Raw genomic sequence first — 17,401 nt, 5'->3', positions numbered from 1 at the left:
CTCACACACTAAACATTTGACATAATAAATAAAGGGGAGGGCACAGCTTCTCTGCATTTGTTTTAAAACCATTTTGTATATGCAAGCTGAAAAGTTCTAGTCACCCATGTGTATTAATGTCTTAATGGAAGGTGAATCAGTCAAAGAGAATAAACAACCTGATTTCACAGAACAAAGAACACCTGAACTCCTGCATTACAGTCAACACCACAGCCTGCTGAATTTGTGCAATTTTGCCATTTGATTTGAGCAATTAAATGCAGTTACCTTGTAGGAAATATTCCTTTGTTGAGCAGTCTCTGATAGTTTTTCCACTAGGTTTTGTATTCTTTGTTGTGTAGCATGTGATACGTAGCTAACTACATCAGGATGGATTTCTGTTATTCCGTGCTTTTTACCTATAATCAGGACATAAGTGGGTTGTACAAAAACATTTTACAATACAGCTAAATGTGAGTATAACCTCAGTCGTAGAAATTTAAATGCCTTTTGGTAAATATCACTTTCAGGTTTTTCTCAGACTAGGATTAAACAGGAAATTACATACATACGAAAATTCCTATTAGTTTAACAAAACTGACAATCTATTAATAAATGCTGTGTACTACAGCCTAACAAAGAATTCAAGATTGCTTTTTGTTCCATCCTCAATTCTAAATTACTAAGTAAAGCTGATAAAAGTGCTTCTGGACTTACTTCATTGTTTGTGTCACGCTTGTTACACCTTATCAGTTTATACAGTCAGACTTTCAGCCAGGTTGAGTAGTTTTGATGTTGAATTGCCATCACTTTAGAAGGCAAATCTATGTTTGCTATTCCTTGACACTATTCTACTTTCACAAGACAAATGATTGCCCACAAGCATCTGAATATCCCAGAAAATATCAGAAGGTAATACTCCAGCAACTTTTAATTATTCAAACCAGTTTCCATGGAAAATGCCTCCAATGTAAACCTAAGAGTAGTGAAATTCGTTTTTACTGATGCTCAAGATAGAAGAACATACCTATTTCTAATATCCTTCTTTGTAAAGGTGCTGGGAAAAGGAAGGTTTCATCTTTACAGGACCTTGTTAATGTGCCCACGAGCTCAGAGTTTGTTGCCAATATCCGAGCACTTTCTTCTGACAGGTTGACTCCAGCCATTGATGCAACATCATTAATGTCATCATCATCCCTTAAAGGAAGGAAAATTTATTATAATCATATGATTTAGGGCTTATCTGCACACATTGCTACGATACCACAGCTGCATATAATGAATTCCACCATAAACCTGAATACTTAATTTTACATTTTATTTGCTATTGTGATATGGTAAAATACAACTCATTTGTTTGTAAATGAGACATTACTGCTTTGACTTCAAAGAGCACTAATTTTGTACTTCCTGTTTTTTCAAGATCCTTTCTTATGTAATATTTAAACAGCTTGAGGAACAAGAGACCAGACAAATCACTAACACAAAACAAAAATAATCTGCCCTCACCACTAAGACAGGCTGTACATGCGAGTAACTCAAGCACAGCTGGGAGAAGTGAAGGAATGAATTCCATTTGCTTGTCTGGGCAGGAATTGTTTATGAGGTTTAGTGCCAGCTAAATGCTAAAACCAGTCTGGCGTGAGTATGTCCAGTGCTGTTTGTTTAAGTCTTTAATGAAGAAGTAAACCTGCCCCCAGAAAATCCACCTCTAGGTTATTGTGAGTTTCCCCAGACAGATTCAGCACCAGAAAGGTCTGAGTTCAGCTGCCCAAGCAGCACAAGCACAAACATACAGTTCCTCACCTAAAAGAGCCTCCCCCAGGTTCTTTCAGTTTATTCTTCTGAGCAGCAGCTACTTGTGTCGAAACAGTGGCAATAGCTTTGTTTCCAGGTAATACTGCTGGTTTTACCACAGGTACTGCAAGAAGACAGACAGGATTTGTACTCCATCAATAGGAGTTCACATGTGCAAGCCAGTCACAGGTAGTTATGGCAACAGGTCTGGTACAAAAACTTGACCTCAATAGCTTCTGTCAGCATTTCACCCAGCTAAAAACAGGACCCTCCCACACAATTCCAGCACCCAAACCATTTCTCTGACTGTCAATGCTGCTCTGATAGATCTGTACCCCGAGCGACTACAGCACTAGACACTGGAAGATTTTAGCAGTAGTACAAACAAGGCACTTACGAACTGACATTCACAGAACCACAGAATGGTCTGGGTTGGAAGGGATCTTAAAGATCATCTCGTTCCAACCCCTCTGACACCTTTCACTATCCCAGGTTGCTCCAAGCCCCATCCAGGCTGGCCTTGAACACTTCCAGGAATGGGGTATCAACAAGTTCTCTGGCCAAGCAACCCCTAAACCACACTTCAGCTAATGCTGTCAAATATGGCATATGACAAGTATCTTGACCTCTTACCTGTCTGAAGCTGATTCAGTTGGATTTGAGGAGTAGTGAGCATAATACGACTGTGTGGTTGCCGCAATGCCACCATGGGTGTCTGTGTCAATGTTACTTGTGGAGGCCTTATCAATGCCCCTGCTTTTTGAGACTGCTGGATAACCTGCAAATAATAAGGAAAAAAAAGAACTGTAAATAATCCGAGAATCAGGTAGGAAGAACAAACCCTAACAGCACTTTAATCAAGATGCAATTTAAGTTTTACTTTTTTTCTCAGATCTTTGATTGAGCTAAACCAGCAATATAAGAAGTACTATCAAAAAACCTCCTGTGCAGTAACAAACGCTGCACTTCAGCTCACATACCAGTGGCGTGGACTGCCCTTGTTTACTGACACCAACTTGTGTGGGCTGAGTGAGGCTGATGACGGGTTGCTGGAGGGTACTGGTGACAGTGGCAGTGGCCTTGCCCGCCGTGCGCTGCACCGAGGAGCTCAGCAGCACGGCCGCCGCCGACGGGATCGTGGCTATCGTCGCCTGCGTCGTCGGCTGCTGCTGCTGGCTCTGCTGAATGAAAGCTGCAGAGTCTGGTGTTAACTGTCTCAAGGCAGGTAAACTCCTCTGAAAAGGGGAAAGGAAAGAGTTTTGTTGAGTTGTTTAATCCTGACTCACACAGTATTAACTGTAAAGAAGCAACATGTTTCAGTCCATTGCATCGGTCTGTGTGCACCTGAGGAAAGGTGACGGGTGAGCAATACCAACCTGCTCCTATTTACTAAGCAGGACAGAGGGACAATACCTTTTGGATATCATGGGCATCTAGGCTATGCAGCCTACCTGGAACCCCTGGTATGTATTTAACAACCCAAGCCCATGCTGCCTTCCTTGACCGTCGTCCTATGGCTTAAAAGTCGCACTGGAACACCAGGGAAGATTTCAGAATAGCTCAACAGAGAGCACAGTGTTTTAGTGGCTTCTTAAATTAGCTGTTTTCTTATGGCAACAATTTTTGTCCTCAGGAACAGCTCAAGGTTGAACAAGCATTTAAGAACCCAGAAATGTCAACACACACCTACAACTACATCCCTTAATCATACTTTAGCCAAGCAGTTATATTCTTACCATTTAATGCTGTAGTACTTTCACTGATTTTCAGATGGTAAATGTTTTACTATTTTGAGATGTCCAACTACTATAAAATTTATGACAAATGTCATTTATTATTGAGAGGTGACAAATTTCCTGCTTATCCAAACCAGTTAACAACACAGGCAAAAGACTTGCCAAAAGGTACAGTTTTCTGCATCACTGAATCCCTTGTTTTCTTTGTAAGACTAAAAAGAGAGCAATAAATCAATTCATAGGTTTGTGGTTTAAATCACAGAAAGAAAACTTTTCAGATCTCACAAAAGAGCTATGATGTGTCACCATGGTAGAAGTTACGTTACTGACTGTGCCAAAAAATCACAGTAACAAACTCTAGGAACTAAGACACAAAAAGTGTTTTTTAATGGAGCAAAAGCCTAACCAAGCACCATTTAAAACTTCCTTTAACATCATTTTGGAATTCCACCTATAATGGGAAAGGAGTGCTTGTATTCATTGCTGCTGATATATAAGCAGAGAGATTAAGAGAGGGTAGTGAAGATAAATTACCTTCAGGAAAGGCACAAGGTAAGGTTGAGGTGAAGAATTAAGTTCTCTGTACAGCCTACTGGTAAAGTCTTCTGGTTCAATTTTTCCATCCTTTAAAACAGAAAATCCAAATGAACAAACTTGTAGAAATTAACTTTTCAACACCAAAAAAAAAAATTAAGAGTTATTGGAAGTAAGTGGTTTTATCATCCCTCACTATTTTTAGTTAACAACTGCTTTATGGTAGTAACTAATTTTACCACAAATTTCAAGTAGCAAGACCTACAGACCTCTGGTTATTATGTGATAACATCTGGAATACACAGCTCTACCCTAACTTACAGGTTGCTAACAACTACTCTAAGCAATAGTAGTACTCATTCTATGAATATTAAATGCAAACTTTTATATTAGCACCAGGCAACAGTTTTTTGGAAAAACTTGTGATTTCCTACACTCAGTTAATGCACCAGCCGTAGGGTCTTCCCTAAAGTACATAATACATCTTTTTATTCATTGTTTTATCAAAATGTAGAATTTAAAGAGCTACTACTTGCATTACTCACACTTCAACTGAACTCATGTTCTCATGCATGAATATGAGCAGTCATGTCTCAGTTATAAACTTAATGGAAATTTATGCAACTATTTTAATTCAGAAGAGGCAAAGTTAATTTGATTTAGCTCAGATTTTATAAACTCCATCCTCTGAAGAAAAAAAAACCACAAAACCCCAGTTTTTGAGTCTGAATTTGTCCAGATGCTGTGTTTTACAACTTTTGATGAACTTTTCTTACCAGCAGGTTCTGTACTAATTCTTTCACGTTAGCCGCAGTCTCTGAGGACTGTTTTCCAGATGATGCCAGTTTTATTAATGTGGACAGAAAGTTTTTGCATTTCTTCACATTTTCCATAGTTTCCTTAGATGGAAGGGTAAAAGGAAAACAGTCAGAGAAAGGCAGACGAACTCTCCTTAACACATGATCTGACCATATACTCCGTGAAATAAAGTCCTTTAGCTCATCACTTCAGAGTAAGACTTAGAGATGCATGCCCCTCACCACTTAAAACATAAACAGACTTATTAATAGGAATTATTATTTTACTTTACATACACATATGTATTGTACATTTCTATTTTAAAATTTAAGAAATTATGATTCTTCATGAAGTTAGGAAACACCAAGTATTTCAAGAATGGCACACTGTGTATGGGAAAATGTGTTTTAGCAGGACAAAAAATAGTAAAGCTCTTGTGTCACAGTGCATAGTACATAGATTCTCCCTGTTTTATAATCCTGGAAACATGCAGCTTGAATGAATCAGCGCCACCTGCTTATCCCTTCTCATACTTATTCTACTGTACAGTGCTGAACAAGTCACTGTTCTACAAAATACATCTCATCTATTTTTTTAAAATAAGTGCTTTAATACTGTTACAGAAATAAAAACACTTTGACACTTACCAAAATTCAAGTGACCTGTATACACACCTTGTAAATTATATGGTTCTATTAAAGTTTACCTTTTCAAGGTCAACAGCACACAGAATTCCTGCATCTTTACTAACCATCTGTGTTTACCTGTATGTGTATATATGCACATCCATGCACACATGCACATGAGAGTGGACAAAAAGAGATGTTCCATTTATCAGTATCTTACTGTGGCAGCAGTGGAGGTGGCCGTTGTCCCTTGCACTGTTCTCTGAGGAGTTCCAGTTTGTACAGCTGTTGCTGTCCCCAACGCGGTTGTTTGTGCAGAACCACCCAGAACAATCTGAGGCTGCAGAGAATACAAACACAGGATTATTCTCCTTGGAACGTACTAGCAGCCTGTTTTCCTGAGCCATCAAACAGAAAAGGAGCCACAGGGCAGTAGAACACCTTTCACAGCTGCTATAAATAAGTCGCTCATGTGCGGTCTGGTGCAGTAGAAGGAAACGGCCACCAGATGGCACTAAAAACATTCGAAACGGAAATCGCAAAAGTTGATTAAAAATTGCGCGATTTTTGGTCACTAAATAAAGTCCCATAATCTCAGCCAATGGGGTTTCAAAATACAACCAAAACAAGTGCTGAATGCCTGTGAATTCAATTTATCTTTTTGCCTGTTTCATTACATGTCACTTCCAAAGGGAGGAATTTTTAAAAAAGGCACAACTGACACAAAAGCCCCGGTCTTACCAAGGTCTTTGTCATGAACAATGGGACAAAACATTTTTCTAGTTTTGTAGACAAATTGGTAATTTGAAGGAAGAATATCAACCCCAAAGAATCACCATTGTGAGCAAGATCTTCTCACATACACAGCTCATTCATGGGCTTCCAACAGTCTAATTATTAACAACCCAGTCTGAGAAACAAATTCCTACCAAGCTACAACTGACACTCAGAATGTTCACAGATCATTTGTAAACTTGCTCTTTATATAAAGATACACAAGAAGGAGGCTCCCCTGCTGCCAAGGCTAATTTTATTGGTATTTTCAGAGAAACTAAGGGAGACAAGGATTTCATTTGTCTCATTTTTTTTGAAATCAGGATAAATGAAGTCCATGGTGTGCTCATTACAGCACAAAATATGCAGATGGAATGATTTTTTATTTTTTTTCTGTCCTGTATAACAGCAGTGCAAATTCAGAAGACTCAGTTAGGTAAATTAACTCTCAGATCTAGAAAGATCACTGGGACAGGGAAAGGCTCTCTGAGGGGAAAAAGGTTAACTGGATGCATAGCAAAACCTGCATGTTTTAAATTAAAACTCTCTAATCCTGTCTACTCAAAGGATGAAGAAAGCACAATCAGACAGATTAGGCGACAGCAATCATATTGTATCACTGCTGCCTGGAAGCCATGTGGAGAATTTCACATTCCTGCCCTGTTTTTCAAACTCTCAGTATCTCAAAAAAAAATTTCCAAGCAAGCCCAGACTGACATCAGTCTATCCTTGAGTTATCAGACTCCAGAAGGACACAGACCAAAGCAGAGACTCATGTGAAAGGGAGAAGGCTTGGGGAAGAGAAGGCTGCCAGTGCAGTCATCTTTGCAATTGTAAATCTTGCTGCAGAATTCAGAGGGTTGCAGATTCATCACAGGAATAACACCACAGCCCCAAATCCAAAGGGAATTCTTGTCACTTTCTTAAGGCAGAAAGGATAAAGTATTTTATTTCAGCCAGCTATGTGATTATATAAACTACTAACAGGATACCTTTAAATAGAGATATGCATAGGTATAATATGAAATAATAACAATATACTTATAAAAAATTATACCTGTACATCCAAAATATACACTGAGACCTGCAGATGTTTTAGAAAGGCTAATCCAGAAGGTATTTCTTCCCTGCACTGAGCAATTGCATTTCCTGTGTGCCTGGCAGTCTCACACACACATTACTTCCCTACACACTTACTTGCACAACCGGGGGACGCTGTAGCGTTGTCGTGGGTTGCACTGTTGTTTGAGCCTGAGACACTTGCTTGATGATAGTAGTTGGTGTCACCTGTCGTGCAATAATGGGCGTTCCTGGAGCCTGGAGAAGAGGAAAAAAAACCACAGACACATCAGTGCCCATAGTTGAATACCATCTACTTTATCTAGTGTTCTGATTCTGCAGAGTTACCATTATCACAGATATCAAAGAATGCATCTGAACCACTAGAAAACTCTGAGAAGGATTTTCAGTCTCGAACCTGATGCAACTGTCAAAATCTCAGTGTACTTATATCCATATCCATTTTTTTTCCTTATATTTATTTTGGGGAGAAGAGTTGTACACATTAACCATATATGGTCTTCTTTATATCAAAGTCTTAAGCTTAATGAGATTCAGATATGTAAAAATATTTTTGATGAGTAACGGCCAAGCTGTAACAGAATTAGGAACAAAATGCAATGCCTATGCCATGTGGAAAGTAGATTTAGATTAGATATTTGGAAGAAATTCTTGGCTCTGAGGGTGATGAGGCCCCAGCACAGGTTGCCCAGAGAGGTGTGGACTCCCTATTCCTGGAAGTCTTCCAGGCCACGCTGGACAGGGCTTGGAGCAACCTGGTCTAGCGGAAGGTGGCCCTGCCCATGGCAGGAACTGGATGAGCTTTAAGATCCCTTCCAACACCTCTCCAACACAAACAATTCTGTGATTCTATGAATTTATAAAAAGTCTGTATATCCCCAGTTAGATCTACAGTTTCTTCAAATCACTAACATCACACCTCACTTTCTCGTGTATTCTTCACAGGGAACAAAAATAAATCCTACAGTTTTTCGCATCACAACTTCCTGGACTGACCTGCACTGTGGATATCTGCACTGGGGGTGCACTGGTAGGTGTAGCAGGACGAGGAGTCAGAGTGTTCTGAGGCTGAGACTGGGCATGTGCCTGTGCCTGCATCTGCGCCAAGGCTTGCTGGGGGATCATCAGCAGCTGCCCGTTCTCACTGCGCACGAGGACCATGCCTGCAAAACAGAGAGTGGTCACGGAACACACATCCTTTGCAAATATCAAAGAACATATTTTTCTGTTTGTTTTTTTTTAATCCAAGTTGGGTACATATGCAATTAATGTACCGCTGAAGGACTAGGCAGCTAACAAAAGGGGTTTAGAATAAAAGCAAAATACTCAGCTGCATTACAGCATTTTGTATAGAATAGCTTAATTTCAGAAATACTCTGTCTAAATGCTAAGTATGGTGTGCATCAGAATACAATGAGTTGTATCTGCTCCAACCACAAATATTCCATGTGACTAAAAGTTAAAATGAGCAATCCTGTGAAAATCCTACCTGCTCTTTACTAAGAAATTTGTTTTGTGAGATGCTACAAATACAAGAAAATCCTGCCGTTAGGCAAAATTCCTATTAGTTTGTCTTTAAGAAGGGAATAAAAATAATTAAACCTAGGCTTCACCATCAACAGCAACACAATTGTCTAAGTTCTAAATTAATTTCCCATAACCAATTTAGTAATGAAAGTGGCTATAAAATCATAATCTCTCTCATGTGCATCAGCAACAGACTGCACTGTGCCATGTTACACCCCAAATGAAAAATAAAACAGAGAGGGAAATGAGGAAGCCATTCCCTGCTCAGTCACTCAGATCAATACACTTAACCCCACTGGGTAGCTATAGGGAACCAGATTTTAACAGGCAGATTTTCAGATGAGACTCTCTCTTCCTTGAAGGCACAAACAAGATCTGGACAACATGAACTGTTTGCCAAGAGCTCCTTCACTCAGCATGCCTCACTCAGTCCCTGAGAGCCTCAGGACCTCATCAGTTCTGAAAAAGCCACCTAAGGAGACTGGGCACTCAAAATTAGTTGGCTTTTCTGAGCAACTACAGGAAGAACCTTCACCATGAAAATCAAGAGGCACTAGTGAAATCAGAAAGTTATTTCTAAAGTGTTGTTCAGTGAATCAAAAGCCCATACATACACCCCAACAATATCTGGAGATGTGGTCTATTGCATCTCAGAGCATGACTACTTCAAAAGAATCAAGCTTTTATTTGCTTTTTTATCCTAGAGAAGTGCTGAAATGTTTACAGACAATGCCTTAAACAGTTTTCTTGGACAGTTTTACAAGTAAACTGCAAAAATTCACATACGGGTTTCTATGAAAATGAGTTCAAAAGAAAAGCCTTAGTTGATTTGCCCCTAATTTTTTCCTTACGTTCTCTACATTAACTCTCTTTTAATGAAGCAGAGTCACACAGAGATGTTAAACTAGTTTACATCCAAAAGGTGACTTTCCATCACAACTTATTTAAAAGTGTTAAGGTGAGACCCACAAAGTGCTATGGACAAGTGTTATATCTGGAAACAAATATCCTCAAAGTGTTCCTCTGTAGGAAAGGAGGAGGGGGAGAAACTTATTTATTATCTTTCAGACTGTAGAAATAAATACTCTTTGTTTAGCTGTCAGGTCCAAAAAACTATTTTCCAAGCCATTCCAAAACGTAAGGTGTCTGCTTCTGTAACTTATGGACAAAGTATTTCCTTTAAAGGTACACACCACCACCACCACATCTTATGAGAACTTAAAGACCTGAAGAGTGAACACAGAGCTTGATCCTGTGGGCTGCTCACTAGAAACATCATTATTTTCTCACCGTCAGCCTCACACTGTGGGTAGGGGGCTACCGACAAAAGGCAGAGAAATTGAACATTTTAAAGACTAGAGAATGACCTGCTACTACATCAACCTCATTCCTGCACAAACAGACCCTGGCATCCTCTTCAGAGTGCAAACATAAAATCTTGGGAAATGAACTCACATTGCCCATTTTTGTCATCAGCTGAAGCAGCTAAATGCTGAATCAGGGGAAATCTTCAATATTAGTATAACTGAAATCATTGGTACAGTGGAAATCTGATTAGAGGAGCTATTTTCAAGTCAACATCAAATATTAAGGCTTGTTGAGTACTATTTAGTTTCTAGCAATTGAAAAGGCCCCATGCAATTACCAATGCCCACGCTCTCAGAAGTCCTTAAATACCACAGAATTATACTGACAGCCCATAACAAACTCTTCTTCCTAAAATTCACCAGTTTGAGGGTTTCCTAGGATATCCTAAAGTTAACGTACCACCCAAATTCTTTAAAGAGTTATATATTTTTTCCTTACAGAAGCAACATTAGAAATACTAAGCCTAGTTTTGGATGGGGGGGGGGGGGTGAGTTCAAACATCTTTCTCAGCGCAAAAGTGACTGAAGTTATTTGAAAGCACCAAGCCAAGGCACCTCACCTGCACATGAGAACTTTTACAACATCAGGCAGACGCTGTAAATATAGATACAGCCCAGAGCTCTGTGGTACCTGTTCCTGTCTCCAGCTCAACACACACATCAGGTTCAGCAATGTGTCTGCACCACACACCAAAACACCCCTTGCACAGCAGTACTGTCAACTTACTGCTTTGCTCCCCAAAATATGAATGAGGAGAAAGAAAAGAGGGGAAATAACCACAATGCGAAGGTTCAATACCCCTGAAGTGCAAGCACAACATCTGAACAACGAAATATTCTCCCTGAGCTACATGCAAAATTAGAACATGCCTACACATTAACATAGCACAACTGCTCAAACAGACAGTTGAAAAGCATATTAATGTGAGCTTTAGAAAACATATCAAGAAAGTTCAATTTTTGGCAGCAGACAGACAAAACAATCATTTGTAATTCAAACCCTGACTCTAAGCACTACCCTGTTAGATTTCTAACTATGGGAAGTCTGAAGTACTTGCTTTCAAGTATTGAAGTCATAATAAAAAAGTAACTCATACAAAGCCACATTTATATCTGTCCCTATTTAAATAGTTCTTTCATTCCCACTCAAATTTGATACATAGTTATTTTCAATTATATAGTTTCTAACATGTCATTAAATCAGGCTCTACCACTGATAAATTCCTGTACACATGGGCTACATACAAACATAAAGACAATTACTACCATCTGACTAGTCTTGCATAAACTTTAATCGCAGTATGATGATACGAGAAATTTTACCTGCTTGGAACGTTAGCTTGTTGGTGTATGGGTGATTTTGGAAAAGGCGTAAAAATTCAGAATGTGATGAACTTGAAAATTCTGTGCAGAAGTTCTCCAGTACTACAGGCAAGGAAGTTTTGACTGAACACAAAACACCCCTCCAGCCTTGCCTTGATGGGAATTCTTTAAAAAGGGAGATGGAGCTGCTCTCTGAGCTTCTCTCCCCCCAGCCCAATTACAGACTCTTTTCCAACCCAATTAGCTAAAAAACGAACTCACTAACCCAAAACTATACCCAAGTTGGCATTAAGTGGATTTTCAGTGAAGTTCAGAAGGGTTATTGGAGATAACTCAATTAAGAATTAAAAACAAAGTCCCATTTATCTCCTACTTCTAAACAAAGTCACTGTTGCACCGTAACACCCCCTTCTCTCCATCCATACATGAACATCAGTTAACAATTTGTGACAGTGGAGAAGAGGAAGGGCTGACAGCCGCATGTGTAGAAAAAGAAATTTCTTTCCAGAACTTATATTTTAAATATTGAAATACAGGTAAGTATCATAACCTCAAACCTCAATGCATAAGGCTGCAAATACTGAATGAACCAGGTCAGAAGTGACTACAGGCACTAGAAGACAGCTAGAATTGTGTAACTTATCTCACTGTTTCAATTCAATTCAGCAACATATATAAAGATGAAAAACATCTTTCTGTTTTATCCACCAGGTTTTTGTTCCTGGATTAATGGATTAATTACTATTTGAGACCAAACAGCTAATAAAGATCACTGGAAACATTCAATTAGAAAAAGGTGACAATAAAACTTGGCCATTTTAAGTATCTCTCTGCCTTCTTTTCCCTAGAAAGTCTGATCACGTGTACTCTAAAAATCATATTCACTATTAAAAATGCAAACAGTCAAGAATTCTTTCCAAGTCTCTCATTAAAAAACTAATTAAAATTAAAATTAATTACCATTTTTGTTAGAAGTTAGAGGCTTAAGAGAATCCTGAAAGACGCTCACATTTCAGTTTGAATTAAACAATTCAATCCAAATGAAGGATTAACAAAACTCAGTTGGCTGTTCCTGATACCAAAAAGACTTGTGTTCCTGACCAGCACACAATGGTCACCTCATGTTTGCTTGCTGTGGAGACCTTCCCAGACCACTCCCGTTTACAAGACTGTTTGGGATGGAAAATGCCATCATTATATGATGTAGCTGCGTGATTCTACAGTGTTGTCTTTGCCTCTTGCTTATTTGTATTCCCATTTGCTAATGACATTTCCATTTATAAAGTGTTGTGCTTTGGGGTTTTTTTTCTTTGTTGGTGTTTTTTCAATTAATAAAATGTGTAAAATCATGCGCTGGAATAAAAAGTGAAGAGCTCTGGCCATAGGACATATCAGAAAAACACAAACCAGACTTTTTTCCTAATGCTTCCCTCTTCCCTTTTTCTTTGAAACATGGCTTAACAAAGACTAGAGAAAAAATTTAACAGAACGATAAGGAAGATTAATAATATATTTTGTAGCTTTTGCAGACCACTCTGATTATCTGTGTAATTCCAAAGACATACAACTTTGTTGCTAGAGTACCCCTACATCCAAAAAATAAACCAAACCAAAACGGTTTCCTGTTTTGTTATCAGTTTTTACTGGTAAATCTTGATTAATAACATTTAGAGGAGCTGGACTTCCCAGTGAGGGAGATAAAACTATCTGCAGATACAGCAGGCACCTTCAGATCAGCGTTCTTAGGAAGTGCACAGTCCAGCAGTGTCCCCTCTGACAGCCACACCCAACAGGAGGCCACTCCAACAGCAGCATATCCCGGTGCCACCTCTCAGGATGCTGCTCCATGTCTCAGGGACTCCATCCATACCATAGGGGACACACTGAAGGACTCCATCTCCAGTCAGTAAGCACCTAAATGAGAGGACACAGCAAGGTGTGCCCACGCCTGTCACTGGCTTACCAGTGTGCAAGGACAAAACTCTTGCCTGTGAAACACAAACCCTGCACAGGATCCTATCCAATACCAAGTGACATCATGTCTCTTTCTGATGCAGACACTGAACAGAAGAACAGACGGTTCAAGCTTGCAGATTTTGCTTGTTACTCACAATATAGCTCATGGTTAATCCAGATCAAGTCAGAACTAAGAACCTAGACTTTTAGTAAGTTGGTTTTTTTTCTGAGACACGACAGAAGAATTAATGGATACAGTATCTTGAAAGTGCATGGAGAATATACTCTTCTAGTCTCCTGAAGAAGTTCTCTTCTAAATATAAAAAGGTAACTGAAAAACTTCCCAAGAAAAAACAACTGGGGTCAGGGAGAACTGTTAGGCAGCAAGGAATCAATAGACACACATGCTGGTGTTCAGAAAGAATGTCCAAGCCTGAAAGAATAACCAGAGAACTGATGCTTCTGGTGCAGAAAATCAAAGTCCTTACAAACACCTCTAGAAAAGAAGGTTATTGATCATACAGTCCACTGACGTCTGACAAATCTTCAAATCCTAACTAGATTTGCCAGGGAAGCTCACTAAGAGGTTATCTTCACGTCAAAGTCCTTTGGGCCTTAAGCTCTTGAGCACACACTCATTTGTGGCAAGATGCTGCAAACATTTGACATGGCAGAAAAATTTGACAGTAATCCTAAATGGGTTGTGCCATACTAGCAAGAGAAAGCTTTATGAAAGTATCCTTTTGGTATTGTCAGAAGAGATTCTGTTGCAACAAAACAGAAAGTAAACGTGTGTGTAAGGTTATGCAAGTTATCACACACACCACAAAAACCATCTAAAGCAAAGGGGATGAGTCCATGCTCTGTAAGTGATTGGATCATGTTACACAGGGACCTCAGAATGACAAAACCCTTATAAAAGGACAAAGTTTCTAATATTTTTCCGATACAAAAATGCCAGAATACCAGAGAGAGAGCTGGAGAAAAATACAGCTGCCTATACAAACTACAAGAAGAGCTTTCAGATCAAGTGATTTGTGTGACAGGGTCCCTTACTGCAGAAAAGGAAAAGATAACCTGGTACCGACACCAACTCTGTCCAACAATCCACCATTCCTCCTCTTACAGTAACTGATCCACCAGGACAAACTCCTACTCTACAGGAATGAAAGCCCAAGAAAAGCAGAAAGAACCTATTGAAGTCTACTAGACCACTGCAGCTCCACGAAAATCTGGGTAATTAAGGAAATCTTCCCTAAATGCAGACAATTTCTAGCAGATTTAAATTATTTACACACATTAAAGACTAGCATCTGTAACAAACCAGATGTGTAGCAGCTCATGAAGGACCATCTACACATCAACTCATGAGAAACAGGGATTACAAATCAAGATGAGTAGGACAGAACATGGATTAGATGTTATTGAAGACACACTACTTCGCACCTGAGGAAGAACATGCACCACTGCAGATATACTTAAGTTTAGGTGCTTAGAATCTCAGGAGACCTGTGCTGCATAAGTCCAGAAAAAATTTACTTGAACTTTCTTGCCAAAGCCTTTGACCTCATCAGCAATCCAAACTCTCAAGTTTCATCAACAAACGTTGCTGTTTCATGATTTGTATGAAGACACCTTAGCCCCACAAGGATAAAGCACAGTGCCTAAGGAGAAGTCTCCATAGTGCAGGAATCAGGAGGTATCAGCAAATGCCCCAGCTCAGAACAACCCCATGATTATGTGAGACTTCAGCTGCTCCACAAGTGGCTGCCCTGCACTGGCACGATGAGGTCAGGCTGTACAAACACAAGGTGGTAGTAGTAGATACGTTCCCTGCCAGGCAGTGACAGAGCTGTCCAGCACACTGGAGCAACCTGAGAGTCTGCACCAATTCCCTCATGCCTTGTTCAGAGTAACGGGCACCCCAAAGCCATGAGGCTGAGGTTCTGCACAGAGCTGTGCTGAGCACACAGGACACACTGTGCCCCATGAAAGAGACCTGTTAAATGCTCAGCACCTGCTGCACTGAAGGTGAGCTACAACTTACCATGAAAAAACATGGCACGACTGTCAGGTGTTGCTTCAGAGCATCTCTAACACAAAGTACTTGGAGTCTCTCCTGACAAGCACTAAATACTACACACAGTGAAGACTGGCATGGCACAGTTTTAGACAAGAACTACAAAAGCAAATTCCATTTCCTTTTCAACTCATGTCACTCTGGAGTAAAGTAGAATTCTACCCAGACACAGTGCCTACAAGTTTTGGTACAGCATTAGTTTACTGCAGCACTCCAGTGTTGGCTATCACTACTCTCCCCAACCGGCACATTCAGACTCCAACCAGCCATTATGGTCTCAGGAAAATAAATTCTTCAACAGCTGATTTATCATTGTTGCCAACACAGGTGAAAGATATGTTTGCAAATATCCTCAAGAATCCTCACCGCAGTGCACAGAAAGCGCATTTTGTACAGACCAAGTATGAAAGTTCATATTATGAAAAACTGCTTGGTTTTTCTTACAAGAGCCAGCAGACAAAAAACTCTGTTTCATTTTAAAAGCTTTTCCTTACTCTTACTATGCAAGAGTTCAGTTTCAAACAACCCAACTCAACTGTACTGTCTAAATGGTGAAGAAGTGAATCATTTGTAAAATATTGGTTCACAAACCTTTTAAGAATATAGTTAAAGGAATAACGTTGGAATGTTGGAAAGCCAAAAAGTCACTGCATTTAACAGTGATCCCATATGGAAAAAAATCTTACCTGTTCATTTGAAAAGGTGTGTAAGAATTGTTCTGGGAAATACATCATTTTATATAGCAACGATTGACAAATGCTTCAACAACAATGTGATATGAAACTATTTTGACTTCTCTGGAAAGCTATATTCCTTGAAAGTGTGTTAACATTCCTTTCTAGTCAAGCATACAAAGCCAAAACACCGGAGTGCTCTGTCAAATTGGAACCCAATCATCACACAAATCTGTCTGATGTCAAAACAGCTAAGAAAAACACTATCAAGAGCTAAACCAATTGCTTTAATTATTGATCTCCAAGCAATTCAGATTTAGCTCTGCCATTAATTTCAATATACTTAGACCAAACAACAAAGTGGTTATACCAAAATCAGATTTGGGTTTGAGAAAGGAAGACACAAAATAAAGTGTCACTAATTCTTTACATCAGTTATTTTGAATAGGAAGTTTTAAAACTCAACCTGTCTTCATTTGTGACAGTTTGTCTGTACCAAGGTGTGTCAACATTAGTTAGTGCTGTTCAAGCACTTGAAGAAATGGGAATGGCCGAGTTACTTTGCATTTATTACCACAGTCTGTACAGAAATACTTAATGAGGAGTAATGCTCTAAATCAACGTTTTCTTCCTTCAGAACACAACAGCCTAAAACAACTAAGCACATGAGAAGCCATAAAGGACACTTTTCTTTACTTTCTCCCCACTGTGAATACCCTACTCTAGGTGTACACTCTTTGTAATTTTAGCAGTGAGAAAACCCTTTGCTGATGCCACCTTTTCACCCGGAGCTGTGGAGACCCGAAATGGACAATTCCACCGACTGACAGCTCCCCCAGGCAGCCTCAGCAGAAACATTCCCTCCACATCCTCCTCTGTGAGTTCATGCCTCTCTCACTGCCCATACAGAATTACTCTGCTTTGAGAATATGCCAAACACTACGCCTGCAAGTTCAATACAAACCATCAACGGGGACATGATATTACATGCCATTTGGCTGATAGCAACATTTACTAAATTGCTCTGCTTTTGCAGTTAGTCTGAACACAGAATCAGAATTATTTTCACACCTGTAAGCTTGAATTTAGAAAGCCTTTCAACAAAATCAGGTTTCGTTTTGATTTTTACTAACCATCAAATGCACAGTCC

General features: G+C 39.4%; 1 protein-coding gene across 1 annotated transcript in view; it reads right to left on the bottom strand.

The window, feature by feature from the left end:
* The window catches only part of TAF4 (TATA-box binding protein associated factor 4), a gene marked incomplete at its 5' end in the record, with an annotated part of 36,328 nt that overhangs the window by 7,108 nt on the left and 11,819 nt on the right, over positions 1-17,401 (bottom strand). Inside the window, 10 exons of the mRNA XM_082292708.1 lie at positions 268-398; positions 1,007-1,176; positions 1,786-1,900; positions 2,410-2,554; positions 2,757-3,011; positions 4,047-4,136; positions 4,823-4,945; positions 5,691-5,810; positions 7,442-7,561; positions 8,321-8,487. Coding sequence (XP_082148834.1) covers positions 268-398; positions 1,007-1,176; positions 1,786-1,900; positions 2,410-2,554; positions 2,757-3,011; positions 4,047-4,136; positions 4,823-4,945; positions 5,691-5,810; positions 7,442-7,561; positions 8,321-8,487 — 1,436 coding nt within the window. The remainder of the gene's footprint in view (positions 1-267; positions 399-1,006; positions 1,177-1,785; positions 1,901-2,409; positions 2,555-2,756; positions 3,012-4,046; positions 4,137-4,822; positions 4,946-5,690; positions 5,811-7,441; positions 7,562-8,320; positions 8,488-17,401) is intronic.

The sequence above is a fragment of the Coloeus monedula genome, assembly GCF_965178545.1.
Source record: "Coloeus monedula genome assembly, chromosome: 17".
Taxonomy (NCBI): Eukaryota; Metazoa; Chordata; class Aves; order Passeriformes; family Corvidae; genus Coloeus; species Coloeus monedula.
Note: the sequence above shows the minus strand (reverse complement) of the source record. Positions and strands in the feature narration are given on the sequence as shown.